Below are 15,864 nucleotides of genomic sequence, written 5' to 3'. Positions count from 1 at the left end.
GAGAGGAGAGGGGCAGGGAGACAGGAAAACAACACCATGGAGAGAGAAGAACACCCCACCAAGCTCAATGAGGCTCCTCTTCACACAGTGGTCCTGCAGAGGGCTCTGAGCAAATGGAAACACTGTAGAGGAACAGTAGGGCTCTCCCAGCCTGATCTGGACTTAACATTTGCACATGTTCTTTGAGGGTGCAAGGCAGTGTCACTAGAAGCAAGAACGTCTGTTACTGTCATCTGACACTGCTGCTTCTTGGAATTACCTCAGATCTCTGTCTAAATCAAGCTTTTAGGGCTAGCCATAGATTTGCCAAAAGAGTATCTGAAACCAACATAAGAAAATTCAAGCAAACCTATTACTTTTCTTTTTAGCTCAAATATATTTCTTAAGGCTAAACATCAGAAGCAAGACACTCAGATCCCAACCCTTCTCTTTATAACCTCTGCTTTGTATCTAGCTCCAGAGGGAAAATTGTGTTTACAAGAACCATGAGACACGTGAAAAGCAATAACCAAGATAAATGAAAAACCGCTAGGCTAAGTTTTAGTCAGAACTTTATTGCAATGGACTTGGTTTTATGAGATGAAGAAATCTACTTTTTTTCTTGTCTCCTCTAGCGTTACACATTGAAAAACAAAACATGATTAAACTATTCTTTTAATGTCATCATATCATTTATAAAGAGCTTAAGGAAAACAATTTGCATGCAGGCTGAGCACACTACAGAGAGCTTCAGTGGTGTGGACGCCAACGTCAGGAAGTGAAGGTTCAGTCCCACTGCTAGCCCAGGCACCAGCACAGAACTCCATGCTTGCTTTCCCTTCCCAGCTTATGGGGTCTGTTGTGGTTGCATGTCTATTGATTTCTGGTTTGTTTCTCAGCCTTAATAAAAAATCTACTAAAGATTTAAAGACACTTTTTAAAAACACAAAAGTAGGGGGAAATCAGAATTAATGATCAATTCTTTTAATATTCCAGAAGCAAGAAAACAAAGAGTCATGTCAGAATCATTTGATAATTGTTTTCATGATATGAACACAAGAAAGAGAAAACAGGGGTTCTGGGAAGATTCTCTATGAAGTAGCAAGGGTCAGAGCCAAAGCACAAACTCTAGGGCACCTACTATGTGCTCCCTTGCTTTAAGTTCAATTGGCAGCCATAACAACATAGAAAGCTGCAACTGGACAAGCTAATCTGCATACCAGAGTCACCTGGAGATTATGTTTAAATCGCAAAGCCCAGACAAAGCACCCACGAACTATTCAATAACAATTCCTGAAAAGAAATCAAGACTCAGTACCTTTTTGTGAATCTCCCTCCCCTGCTCCCAACCACATTTTCCTCATGTTGGTATCTTCATATAGACGTGAGCTCAGAGAATTAAAGGGAGCAGAAAGAGGAGTGAAGTAGATAATCACCAGCCAAATGCAACATCTCTGCTCTCTGCCCAAACAGTCATTTCCACACACACTCTGTACACTCTCTGAAGCTTGCTCAACAGAATGCTGAGAAGACCATTATAAAGGTACAGTGTGCTATATACAGTGTACAGTATAATAGCACCATGTGCTGACATGCGCCTCTTTAAGGAGGATGCTGATTTGGGAGAAAGAACAGAAGAGAAAGGGCGTCTTATGACAAGTCCAAAACAAGCTTATGCAGGCTCCAAGGTGACAAATTGGCAGCAACTAGAAAGAGATGTTTGGAGAATGTCAATTTGCTTAGCCTCCACCACCACACTGCAGAGCAGTGCTTCCTTTACCTTGTATCTTCTCCAGAAAATGTTTCACTGAGTGATACTCCTCCAAAGGTTGGCCCTCCATAAATATGGAAATGAACCAAAGTGACCAGAGCCAACACTGAGGAAAACATGTCCCATGCCGGACCTTAAATCTTGAAAAACAAATAAGGCAAAGGTCATTAAACCGAGTATTGAGTTCAATGATGGAAAAAGGGGGAGTTGGAAGAAAACTTCCGAGACTGCAACTTCAACTTTATTAATACAAAGACTTGGTGCAGTTAGTTTTCTAATTACAGGTACTATTTAAACACAGCCCAAATATCTTCCTCACCACACAGCATTTTCTTGCTCCTCAAGTTCTTCTTATACTTACATGGTTTTGAAAACCACTTCTAGTATATGCATCCCATTTATATGAGAGTATGGCAGTTAAGGTGGTCCTAGTGTGCAGAGCACCAACTATGCACTTAGCTTAAATCTACAGAATTCTTTTATCTTTTGGAAGAGTAAGATTATTTTTATGCCATCCAAATGGGAGAATGTCCCAGATACCAGATGATGAAGAAGCTCCAGAGACTATAATGTAAATGTGCTGATGAACATCACAAAATTTGGCTTCAAGGACACCTCTAGGTTTTTGGCTGGGCTTCTACATCCATGGGTGAATAGTGAGGGTGTGGCTAAGCACAGTGGTCTATGTAAAGGGTACAAAGGCAGGGAGCATGTCCTTGAATTTGTAATCATATTTGATTAAAACTCAGCGAGTCCCTTCACAGCGAAAGCAGAGGGGGGAATGGTATACCAACGTATGTGCTATGTATGTGATATGGATGTGCTTCATTATTGTAGCACAGGATTAAACAAATTATGAGCATTTTTGAAGTGTTATGGTCTGGCAGTGGGACACGTTTTCCTCAGTGTTGGCTTTTGTCACTTTGGGTCATTTCAACACCATTTATGAAGGGCCAAGCTTTGGAAGCATCGCTTGGCTACACATTTTCTAAAGAGGATGCAAGGAAAGAAAGCACTACACTGCAGAAAAGATCCACCCAACATTAACTTGGCAGTTCGCTTCCATCCTCCAGTCTCTTCTGCCTCTATCATGCAGTGAAGTCACAATACATTTGTGACAGAAAAACTCCCCTGGCAACTGGCTGACATCATAAACACCAGATTAAGACTTGGCTGCAAAGCCTGAGGAGATGATGGTCTGGGAAGAGAGAGGCTATAATTCAAACAAATCTCTTCCATAATAGCAATGTGAATACCAACCATTACTGGCCAAGTAAATTGCTTTTTGTCTAAGTATTCTCTTTTTGAAGTTTGCCCCAGTGTGAAAGTCTCTCTGTAAGTCAGAACCTTCACATTATTTTAATGTACTGCTCTGTATTTAATAATCTTGGGCTTCAGACATTTCGTCTGTTACCATGGGAATGACAGTAGCACAAATACAGGATTACGGCTATCAAGCAAGAGAAAAGAAATTATGAATAAGCCTCGTTATGTTCAATAATTAGCTACATGGGAAAAAAAAAACAAAAACCATGAATTTAGGTTGATGCATTTATCTCAGTGTTTGAATACAACTCTGAGTGTGTTACTGCTTTAAAATGTGATTCTAGCCAACTGCTAAGAAGTCCTGGACTAGCAGTTGTTCCTCAGTAGCACAGTGGGAAGCCCATCCTGTCCTCCTTTCCCAAGTCTTTTGCAGAAGGCTGGTAACTGGTAGGTAATACAACATCCCAAAATGGATGCTGCTACCTTCTGACAACATATTAGTGAGCACTCCTGGTCCCTCTACCTTGGAATAGCTTCCAAGGAGAACCTGTTTTTCACAATAGAGGGTCTGGACATGGAGACACAGAATGCCAACACTAAGCACAAGGGGGGCTGAAGACAAAGGCCGACATGAGGAAAGCAAAGGCTTGGACCCACCACCAGATCAATAGGGAGCCTCCTGCAGGCTTCTCTTCCCAGACACTGAGTTTCACCATCTTTGAAGGGGGACTACACAATATGAGCGTTCAATTTGAATCATCAAATGATCCACTTAGCCCAGGACTTTTTTCCTCTAAAGTAACAAGAATTCACTGTACTCTGTTGTTTGCATGAATGGTGGGGGGAAAAAAAACACTGTGTATTTACTATGTAGGGACTTCATTACTAATGGCAGGGAAGATGGACAAAGTGCTGGATAAAGATCCTGAGGTAACCAGGCTGCTAGAGACTAGATTCAGATACACAAGAGCCAGGTCACAACACCCAGGCTTCCCTAAATATGTGGTGGACTCTGAGCTTCCTGTAAAATCAGCCACTCTCTCTACAAAGAGCATTCTTCATTATTCCAGCTAAGTCAGGAAGCAAGTACAAAATCATTACCACTGTTAAACCAGAAAACATTCCACTAAGATCAACAGCTCCATGGTACTTACTGATGCCCCTAGTCCCCTCTCTCATAGGCTTTCTGCATTCTACAGCAATGGCACAAAACATCATTGGTGGAAGTAATTTTAGAACGTCCTATCCAAATTAACTGGTCTTGAATAGTCTCTGATTAAAATATAAAGGGCTTTTAAAATAATTTGAAATGATTCACTGGAACTAATTTGGAGATATTTTAATCTCTAAATGTGCAATGAACTGTGGTCTCCTTTGGCCCCAGCCACTCCTCGGGACCCTGCCATTGGGTTGGACCACACAAGCTAAAACACTGGGGCCTATAATTCCCCAACCTTTTAGACTTACATGTCTTCCAACTGGGCACAACTAACTTCCACTTTCAAAATCAGACTGAGTGTGTTTCTGCTTCCCGGTGAACAACGCCCATCTGTTTACAAAGCCAGATTGCTAGATAATTCTGAACTCAACGTGACAAGTATTTAAAGACATGCATGAGATAAACAGTCTTAGCTTTAACACTCTTCACTCGTTTGTGTGAAACTCATTCTTGATAAAACAAAGGCATTCTTTCCCAACATGCAGTTGGAAGATGTTCAGAGATTCCTCTGAGGCCACCTGTGAAACCGCACCTAGGCCTACCTCAAGTGGGCTTTTCTACTGTAGCTAGTAAGTTCAAAGAGATGTTTGCTGTTCTGAAAGTGCCTCCTTAGACCCACTACAGATTCCTTTACAAAATTCTTTGGTGCCTGGTCTCCAAGATTTCTGAATCTCAGACAAAGACACTTGAGATACCAGGTACAAAGTCAGGCTTCCTTTGCCCACATCGTAGGCTCACTGTTACTTGGCATCTTGATGACAAGACAGAGCTGGAAAGGAAGAAGGAACTGGACCTGTGTTCTGGAACACTGAGACAAGCATAAATAGTCCCTGATTTAATCTTCCTGGGATAACGCTTATATCACTGTACCTACTTAAAAACAGGGAAAATTGAGACAGGAAAACACTTGACCTTCCCATGCAATGAACACTGGGAAGCAGAGTTCCAAATAACCCAACTCCAAAATCCAAGTCCCTTCTGCACCTCCCTTAAGGCCCGGCAGCCCTGCCTCTTTACTCCTCTGTAGAAATTCAGCAGAGCAACTTCAGAGAGCCCATTTAAAACAAAAGATAAAACAAAGACATGCAAAAACAAGTCACAGAGAGAAGCAAATGGCTTGGAGGAAATTACCTAGTTTCTTTCTGCAAGTTAGCCCCTTATCCAAAGCAGCACAACACACATGAGACTTACTACCATGGCAGCAGAGACAGGGATGGAGTCTTAAGCATGCATCCATTCTTGATAGTGCAGTAACCAAACTTTAGACTGTCACTTACCTAAAAGAAAGAGGAGAGAAAACACCATTATAGCAAATGTAGACAGTGACTCCTCACAGGCTTTCTAGCTCCTGGAAACATTAAAAGACACCTTCATTTCCCAATCAGTACGCCCTGATCCCAGCGGCCAAGGAAGAGCTGGGTTGCCCTATCTCGCAATTTTGCATTCTTGGTGGCTAGGTGTTTAAATTCCATTCTCTTTCTCACTTTAACCTGGAACAGCCTTTATCTTCCTGAGATGAAAGAACATTTTTTAAAAATTGATGAATCCTCTGTCCAGAAAATTACACAGACACCTCTCTCCATGTAAGTTCTGTGGTTCACTGTCCTCCACAGTCTACCCATTGACCTTATGATGAACACCTGTCTGACAGGAGAGGAGCGTCTGTGAATGTACAATACAATTCAAATTTACTTCAGAACCCCACATAAACCTTAAATTCCTAGGCCTGGGAGACGGTTCCAGCGTCAGTAAAGTACCTACTGCATAATCAGGAAGAACAAAGTTCAGATCCCCAGAACCTACATAAAGAGCTCAGCATGGCACTGTAGGACTGTAACCCAGACTCAGAGAAGCAGGGGATAAGAGGATCCCTGAAGTATGTCAGGCAGCCAGAATATCAGAACTCATGATCTTTAGGCTCAATGAGAAACCCCATCTCAAAAATAAACATGGAAGCCAGGCAGTGGTGGCATATGCCTTTAATCCCAGCACTTGGGAGGCAGAGGCAGATGGATTTCTGAGTTCGAGGCCAGCCTGGTCTACAGAGTGAGTTCCAGGATAGCCAGGGCTACACCGAGAAACCCTGTCTTGAAAAACCAAAATAAATAAATAAATAAATATTAAAAAAAAAAAAAAACCATGGAGAATGACTGAGGAGAAACACAGGATATCCACCCTGGGCCTCTCTACATATAATAGGCATGCATTCATGTGCACATATATGCATATGCATGCAGATACTTTCACATGTATGTACAGACACACATCCACACCCACACACCCACACCCACACACAGACACTCGCCTCTTTAAATTCCTTAAAAGCCTATGGTGTGTATATAATAAATATCTTGTACCTTACAAAGAGAAAATGCACACTTTTTAAGCAGATACAACATGAACACAAAAAAATGTGATCAATACTAAATAGGATTTTAAAAGGCCCTAGAAACTAGACAGAGGAAGCCAAGGACTTGATCACCAACTAGATCTATTAGTTTAAGCATTCAAAAAGAATTATCAGGAAAACCTAAGCAAGAAGAGCTGTGTGTGTGTGTGTGTGTGTGTGTGTGTGTGTGTGTGTATGTGTGTGTACATGCATGTGTGTATGTGTGCGTATATGTGTGTATGTATGTATGAGTGTGTGTGTGTATTGTGTGTGAGTGTGTATGTGTACATGTGTGTATGTGTGTGTGTGAGACAGAGAGAGAGAGAGAGACAGAGACAGAGAGAGACAGAGACAGAGAGAGAGAGAGAGAGAGAGAGAGAGAGAGAGAGAGTGAGTGAGTGAGTGAGAGAGAGAGAGTTTGACTGACTGATTACAGTGGAACCATGGCAAGCCTTACCAGGCAAGTGAGATGCCTTAGAGGGTAAAAGCACTTGTTAAACAAACATGAAACCTGACAAACTCCAGAACCCAGGATGATGGGAGAGAACTGATTTTGAAAGTATTCTGTTAACTTATAGTTCTGTGTATCTCTTATATATATGTGCCAGAACTCTATATATAAGAGATACACAGGATAACAAGTATTTAAATTTGCCTTTATTTTGGGTGTATGAGTGTTCATGTTCATATAAATAAGTGTGCCACACATATGTGCCTAGTGCCCTAGGAGGTCAAAAGACAGCACTGGAGCATGTGAAACTGGTGTTATAGGTGGTTCTGAGCTGAGAGCAGAACCCAGGTCCTCTGCAAGAGCAGTGTTCTTAACCACTGAGCTCTTTTTTTAATTAGATGTTTTCTTATTTACAATATCTCTTTTCCCAGGTTCCCCTCCAAAAAAGAAAAGAAAAAGAAAAAGAAAAGAAAAAAATAAAATAAAATAAAGAAAAAAATAAAATAAAAACAAAAACTAAAACAATCCCCTATTCCCTTCCCCCTCCCCCTGCTCACCATCCCACCCCCTCCTGCTTACTGGCCCAGGCATTCCCCTACACTAGGGCACAGAACCTTCACCAGGCCGAGGTCCTCTCCTCCCACTGATGACCAGCTTGGCCATCCTCTGTAATTCTTTTATTTAAAAAAAAAAAAAAACACCCGGGCATTGGTAGCACACGCCTTTAATCCCAGTACTTGAGAGGCAGAGGCAGGTGGATTTCTGAGTTCGAGGCCAGCCTGGGCTACAGAGTGAGTTCCAGGACAGCCAGAACTATACAGAGAAACCCTGTCTCGAAAAAAACAAAAAACAAACAAACAAACAAACAAAAAACAAAAACCAAGCAAAAAAAAGATAGCACAGTATGGAGTTACTAAAATCATAATAGTGTTGTTTTGTTGCATGAGTTAAACAATGCACTGTGGTACAACAGGAAGGCTCAAAGGCTAAGCAAAAACAACATGGACATTTGGTACAGGTTGAGCAACATCTTCTATCAGTAAGGGAAAGACCTTAACAAATTAACTGAAAAGCTCCAAAGTTAAGTTGCTCTCATAGCTCACATTACGTACCAAAACTATTCAGACTGCCAAGGAACACAACAGAGATAAATATCCATGTATGTATATATCAAGCATTTGCAAAGACGTTCTGCATCATGTCACTAAGCAAATGCCAAGTGCAACAATAAGATATCAATGCCCACCTTTAAAAATGGTCCACATCCAAGACACTGACAGACAGCACCAAATGTTGCTGAGGATGTGAAGCAGCAAGAACTCAGCCATTGTCAGTGGGGAGGTCAAACAGTCACAACTATGACAGCTTCTTATAAAACTGAACAGACTTCTAACCACTAGTCATACTCAGGTATACCCAAAGGAGTTGGAAATTGCATCCACATAGAAACCCACACACAGATGTTTACCATAGCTTTATTCTGAAAGCAAATGAGCTCTCAAGCCATGAAGGAAAACACCCAAGCATTTGTAAATGAGTGAAGAAAACCCAATCTAGGCAGTGCCTTATCATTCTGTAAAATGTAACCATGTGCAGATAAAGAAGAGATCTGTGTTGTCCTGGGATGGATGGATAAGAAGAATGATGGCTGAGGGCTTCCAGCGCAGTGGAAACACTCTGTGAAGTTATAATGATGAAACGGATCACTGTAAATTTGTGCAAACCATACAAAGGTCCAAGAACGAACTCTAAAGGAAATCATAAAAACTGGGTGATAATTAGGTGTCAGTGTGGGCTTACCCTTTTTAACAAACACTCAGCTCTGTAGGGGATGCTGACAAAGGGGGATGCTGTTCTTGTGTCAAGACACAAAAATCTCTACTTTTCTCTTAATTTTACATAGTCTTTTAAAAAATAAAACCATCCCACTTCCCCACAATCTATAAAACTCTTGAAAGCAAATGGGTGATTCTACTACAAACTGAAAATGAGAAAGCACGGATCTATCAACAAGGGAAGATTAAAAACTCGATCTACGTGGTAACTCACAAAATATGCCATCAGCTAAAGAAAAATGTCGTATTTACAAAAATAAGTGTTTGCATCTTATCAAAGGGATAACACGCCTAACATACAAAGTGCTCCTTAAAAATCTAATAGGAAAAGCATTCCTACAGGGAAAAAAATGGACATGAGTTATGAACAAGGAGGAATATGTAGAAAAAAATAAAAAGAAATCTAAAGCATGATCAACACAAACTCAAAAAAAGCATCCACTCCCTTTTTCTCATAAAGCAAATTTGTAAAATGACATTTGACAGCACACTCCATTTGTGAGACTAGAGTGAGGGTACCTCTGCCCATTGCTCACAAGTAGGTACGAGACTGCAAAGCCCTAAAGGCTGATCATAGCAGAAATGTAAAGGCAGATGTGTATATCAATATAAAAAGGATAAGTATGGGCATCTCAATAATACTGATAGACTTCCAGGTAATAAGTATAAAAGGAGGGGGAAATGGCAAGCCATCTGGCAAATACCACAGCCAAGAATAGATGCTAACACAGCAGAGGGGAAAGAGATGCGGTACACTTGTGAGAGCCAGTATTGGTTTGTCGAATTGACATCATCTGGAATCAACTGAAACCCAACCAGCTGGGCATTCCTGTAAGGATTTTCTTGCTTACATCATTTGAAATGGGAAAGCCCACCCTACATCTGGGTCACACATCCACATGAAAGGACACTGGAAAATGAAGCTGCTGCCTTTGCTGCCTGCCCTCAGTCTAGCTCCTCTATCCTTTGTGGAAGGTAAGAACCTACTTCTTCATCATTCCAGTGTAGTCCTACAGCCAAGTCCTCTCGAGGAACCTAGAGAGGACTCCAGCAGCAGTTCAGTGCTGAGACATTCAGGTTCACAGACTCAACAACTATAGCATTTTCATCAGGACATGACCATTGTTGGACTGCCTGGACCACAGCCTGCAAACCACTGTAATAAATCCCCTTTTAACAGACACACATGAACAAACGCATGCACATACACATAATCACTTCTATTTCTTGAGAGAACCCTGACTAATATACCACTGAAGCCAAGTGTCTTAGTTAGGGTTTTACTGCTGTGAACAGACACCATGACCAAGACAACTCTTCTAAGGACAACATTTAATTGGGGCTGGCTTATAGTCCAGTATGATCAAGGCAGAGCATGACAGTACTTAGGCAGGCATGGTGCAGGGGCTCAGAGTTCAACCTCCTCATCTGAAGGCTGCTAGCAGAATACTGGATTCCAGGCAGTTAGGAAGAAGGTCTTAAAGCCCACACCCAGAGTAATACACCTAATCCAACAAGGCTACACCTCCTAATAGTGCCACTCCCTGGGTCAAGCATATTAAAACCACCACACCAAGAGACTGAAAGGATGATCATTAAGCATAGGCTCAATGGGTACTGAAGACCAAATTCTTCATATAATGCACCAAGAAGAGCACAGACCATGTTTAGTTAAAATCTACCTACATGGCATCAGAAAAAAAAAAAAATTATGGACAGTCTTCAAAACATCTGACTATTTGAAGACAGACTGAGAAGGGGGTCACAGATTGGTGAGTGGGAAGTGACAAAGTCAAGTGCAATGTGTGCTCCTAGTGAAGCAGAAGGGAATCAAGGGGAGACCTGGTAAGATTTGAATACAGCCTAGAGAGTAGGTAACAGTGCTGCACCACTGTGAATCTCTGCTGTTCACACTCTGGCTGTGGTTACTTAGGATCGTAACATCTGGACAACCTGGACATCCATCTATGAGCAGGTCTATTATGATTTTACAACCTCCTTTCACTTAGGTCTAAAATCAGACTTTTAGACTTAAATTGGTTTTTGTTTTTCTTTTCTTTTCCTTTCCTTTCTTTTTCTTTCTTTCTCTCTTTTCTGAAACTCTTTGTTTCTTTTTTGAGGCAGGGTCTCGTTATGTAGCCCTGGCTAGTCTGGAACTCAGGATATATCAAGCAGGCTGGGATTCCAGGCCAGAGCCAAATCATCTCTCTGCCATGTTTTCAAAAATGTTAAAGGCAGAAAAAGGAGAAAGGGAGGGAGGCAAGGAGAGAGGGAGGCTTTCTCAGTGTAGCATTGAGACAACAGAAACCAAGAAAAAGAGGAAGGAGGGGGATGGAGCAAGAGTGAGATTCTTCCTATATGACATAAAGATGCCTAACAAGTTAACTCAAAGCAAAAAGCAAAAACTCTGAAATGTTCTGAGTGAAAAAAAAAGGCACGGAGAGGACATTTCTATGACCTTGGAGGAAGGGAGGGTTTTTTGTTTTTTTTTTTTTAAGGAGACACAAAAAAATACAAACCATGAAAGAAAAGAGCAAGATTGCCTGCATTCAAATTAAAAACTTTTGTTCAACAGAAGATAGCATAAACAGGGTAAAGAAACAAGCCGCAAACGTGAGCTGCATCTGAGTAAGGAAAGATTAGTGTGCAGAACATGAAGAGCTTCTGCACATCAGGAGGAATAACAGAATAGCCTAAAAAGCAGATCTGATAGAGCAACTGACAGAAGAGAATACCCAAACAGCCCAAAAATGTGCGTTGAAACTGGGTCTCACAAGGCAGAGAAATACATACACAAGGATACGTTTCCACTACTATGCAATGAACACCCGGGCAATAGCAGTAATGGGGAAAGCAGGAAGCAATGAGACCCTCACGCAGTACCTAGGAAACTAGCCAGGAGCATCCATGTTATCCTAGCCATGTTATCCAAGAAAGCCAAGGGAGCCCAAAGCAATCAGCACACATCTAGGGATTGCTCAGCAGAAATTCTTCCGCATTTCAAAGAAGAGACACAGAACCACACATGCCACCGTGATCCTTGCACTGGAGACGGACTCAGAATCTGGAAATGACCTACCGGGCAGCCCAAATTATTTTCTTTTTTTTTTCTATATTTTTTATAGCAATGAAAATTAAAAATCATAACTGCATGAACCGAGATGAGTGAGTCACACACAAATGAGAGTGAAGAGCAAATTTAAAAATACAGCAGCAGGGTAGTGTATTAGTGCACAGGAAGAGTGAGTGCACTCCATATTATGCTATGCTCCTAGCCCAAAAGCATGTCTAACATTGTTTAATATTTATTTAAAATATGCAGAAGGGTACCACCTGTATAGAGATGCAAATGCTTAAAAGATAATAACGAGGGGCTTGAAAAGATGACTCAGAGGTTCAGAGTGCTTACTGTTCTTCTGGAGGATCCAAGTTCAGCTCCCAGAACCAACTTCAGGCAGTTCATAACCATCTGTAATCCACTACAGGGACTCCAAAACCTTCTGACCTCTGCAGGCACCTGCATTCATGTGCACAGACTTACACACAGACACACAACTAAAACTTTTTTTTTTTTTTTAAGAAAATGACTAAAATAGAGACAGGGTTGATGAACACTAACTACATTGAAGATAACGGGGCTAGGAACGGACCCCAGTGGTCTCCAAGTTCAATCCCCAGTAATGTAACACACAGCTTTACCCTAGGAAAGAGGATGAGGACCAAGACCAGGGAAGACAAACACATTACAATATGGTAAAGCTAAGTGTGACAGTGTGTTCTTCTACTGCTGTAGATAGGCCTCTCTACAAATGGGAAAGGTTTCCTGACAACCTGCAACAGAGACAGCTGCCTTCACTGAAGGACTCCTCAGCTGCTTTGGTTTAACCTGGTAGGGTTTTTTTTTTTTTTAAAAAATTCAGTTTTCCTATCAAGATTTCCCCCTAAAATCACATTTATATATATATAAACAAAGAGTATCTTTAAGACCCCATATGCTAAAAATAGAGCTTCCTCTTTCTTTCCTTAAAAACTTTCAGACACTTCCTGATTATTCATATATTCAGTCACGTCAATAAGAATTTCTATTTGAGAAGAAAGTTACTCAAATCCTTTTTGAGTGAGCTACAGACCTCCGAATACACTGGTAATGTTAAATTTTAAAGATGTTTGCTTTTAAAAACAAAACACAGTAACAACAAAACCCAGGGCAATAGATCTAACAAAGCCTAAATATAACCAAATAAAGTCACATTTCCTGAGATGACTATCCATACAGACATCACTGTGAGAGCTGTGTGTTTGGTGGTATCTAATATGAGGCATCCCCCATAGTTGATGAGCCGTGATAAAAATAATAATAACGGCAAAATTGAATACTCTTGGGTATATATGTAAAGCAGGTGTTCTCCTCTTTCAGAATTAAAGCAGTTGTAGCTGACTGCTGGCTTTCGCAGTGAACCAGTGCGACGATCTCCCATCTGAAAGGTCAACAGTAGCCATAGACATAGCACAGTGCCCACACTCTTCAGTACAGATCACAAAGACCCCATTCACCACCTTTCTCCCAAACAAAGTGTTAGTGGTCAACAGTTGCTCCGACGGTGCCAGTGAAGTCCATGTACTTCTACGCATGCATTAATTCCATAAGGGTTAGAAAGTTAGTTCTCTAGCTCTCAGTTAGGGTTTCATTGCTGCAAAGAGACACCATGACTACAGCAACTCTTCTAAAGAAAAAGACTTCATTGGGGCTAGCTTATAGTTCAGAGATTTAAAAATTAGTTCCCTGTCATCATGGTGGGAAGCATGACGGCAGGGAGGCAGACATGGTGCTGGAGGGGCAGCTGAGACTTCCATCTCTGGATCAGCAGGCAGGAGAGTGAGCCACTGGGCCTGGCTTGAGCTTCTGAAACCTCAAAACCCACCCACTTCCTCCAACAAGGCCACATGCACTAATCCTTTCAAATAATGTCACTCTCTATGGACCTATGTGGGCCATTTTCATTTAGACCACTCTTCAAGATGAAGGGCAGACACACTGACTGTGGAAGGGGCCATAGGGGAGCATGGCAGCATACCAACACAGAAAGGTTAAGCTGACTTGGTGAAACCTCATGACATGGCCCAACCAATCTGGCCTTCCACATCAAGAAGGTTTCAAGGCTCCCCCACATAATCATGTGAGCAAGTTGTTTCAAACTAAACTCCATCACAGCATTTTAGTCTTTGTGTCCTGAAGAGCAGTGTGGTAAGCCAGTGTGAATGATGAATAAGCCCCTTAATTATCAAATTTCTAAAGAAGTGTTCTCCTTCTCCGTGGGCTCCAAAACTGAACAACAAGTTCCAAACTCAAACAAATTTAAAAAACAGGACCTATTTTTTAAAAAGTAAGACCTTAAAGGAGGTGGTAATGTTGACACTGGCAACAGCTCAGACGGAAGCCTGTTGTTTCTTACTTTTACATGAAAATGGAAAGAAATCATGTCTTCCTTAAAAAATAAAAATAAAAAAATAAAAAAATAAAAAAATAAAAACACTTCCATATTAGATTGGCAACTCTGACTACTCCCTAAAAGTGTCATTTTAACTCCTCAAACAACAATTTTTCCTTCTGACACAATAGCTCACTTCTTTAGCCTACAGCTAGTTGGCTGAACCCATCAGTTGAAATCCCTGCACGACCCAAGATCTGGGACCGAAACCAAAAGGCATAAATCAATGAAGGCCTGGTTCTCTATGCTGCTGTGCAGGCCAGCACTCATGGGGGGGTGGCCAAAAGCTGTGGGGAAGTTCACAACTGTGTTGGTGGGTGATCTAAAGTCTCAGAACACAGGAAGGAGGCATCCAATGATGCTCCTAGGGAATGTGACTTAATCCTCCTTTTACTATGGAGTACTACATGCCAAAGAGCCCACATGTTCTCACTGCAAGCACTTATCCAAAACCAACTCTACTCCAGGAAAATAGTTAAGTCATCCTTCTTCTGTGGACGGGCTCCTGAACGGTTGAAACCCAGTGATAAAAGAAGCCAATGGAAGCTGAGGAAAGGAAATGAGGTTGGCCAGAAAATACTTATTCCAACAGAAAAGTTACATTTGATGTGGTTCCAAAAAAAGAATATTGGCAGGAAATTCAACATTTTGTGCTTTCTGCGGCTACTAAAACGAAATGATTTTAGCTCTAATCTGGCAATGAGAAACAAACAAAAAGCACACAAAATCAGTAACACCGACCCTAATTGCACAATGTTGTACATCACCAGTCCAAAGAGGTCAATGCCGCAGCCTGAACAGCTTTAAAGGACACATAGATATGAACAATGAGCTTTAAATCCTCATCCAGTGAGAGGCATACAAGGAATGCACCTGTGCAGGAGACTTCAATAGCTAGATAGGAAGAAAACGGCTAAGCGCCAACCTCATCAACAAGCCAAGAATATAATAAAGCAAACTCCAACTTCAATTTTTGCAAAAACACTGGTATTCTGACATTCAGAGAAGGCACTCAACACCTCTCTATAACATACAAAGGGTATGTGAAATCCACGCAACACACAGGCACTGAAGCAACTGCCAGGAAGGACAATCCACAAGCAAGATTTCTTAAGAAATCTCATTCCCTAGTTCTATCTTCTTCCTTTCTTTCTTTAATTGTTAAACACTGGCATGCTGAAGGGAGGAATTCTGAGAAAACAATCTCCATTCATTCACTCAAGGGCTGACTCTAGTACTCTTGAGCCAAGGGAAGCCCACTGGAATGATGGCTTTTTAATGAAGCAATGGCCCAATTGAGTAAGTGGGGGAAAGAAAGCACACCAAAAGTGGTGAAACCTGATCCAGTGGCAAAGAATAAAAAGTCAAAACAGTCCAGAAAGTGCCTACAGCTTCAAGAGATCTGCACTGCTTTACCTTCAACCCAATCTTTTCTTCAGGGAATGCATCCATGTGCTTTTTTTTT

At 41.3% G+C, this 15,864-nt stretch overlaps 1 protein-coding gene across 6 annotated transcripts in view; it reads right to left on the bottom strand.

The window, feature by feature from the left end:
* Cadm1 (cell adhesion molecule 1) overlaps positions 1–15,864 on the bottom strand; it is a 325,077-nt gene that overhangs the window by 214,135 nt on the left and 95,078 nt on the right. The window contains exon 1 of one of the 6 annotated variants that reach the window (XM_031345164.1): positions 5,427–5,487. The exons of the other annotated variants lie outside the window; for them this stretch is intronic. Coding sequence (XP_031201024.1) covers positions 5,427–5,472 — 46 coding nt within the window. The 5' untranslated portion in view covers positions 5,473–5,487. Of the gene's footprint in view, positions 1–5,426; positions 5,488–15,864 lie in introns of those variants that run through there. 6 annotated transcript variants of the gene reach the window in all.

This window comes from Mastomys coucha, unplaced genomic scaffold (genome assembly GCF_008632895.1).
Source record: "Mastomys coucha isolate ucsf_1 unplaced genomic scaffold, UCSF_Mcou_1 pScaffold23, whole genome shotgun sequence".
Taxonomy (NCBI): domain Eukaryota; kingdom Metazoa; phylum Chordata; class Mammalia; order Rodentia; family Muridae; genus Mastomys; species Mastomys coucha.
This window is presented reverse-complemented; position numbering and strand designations above follow the sequence as displayed.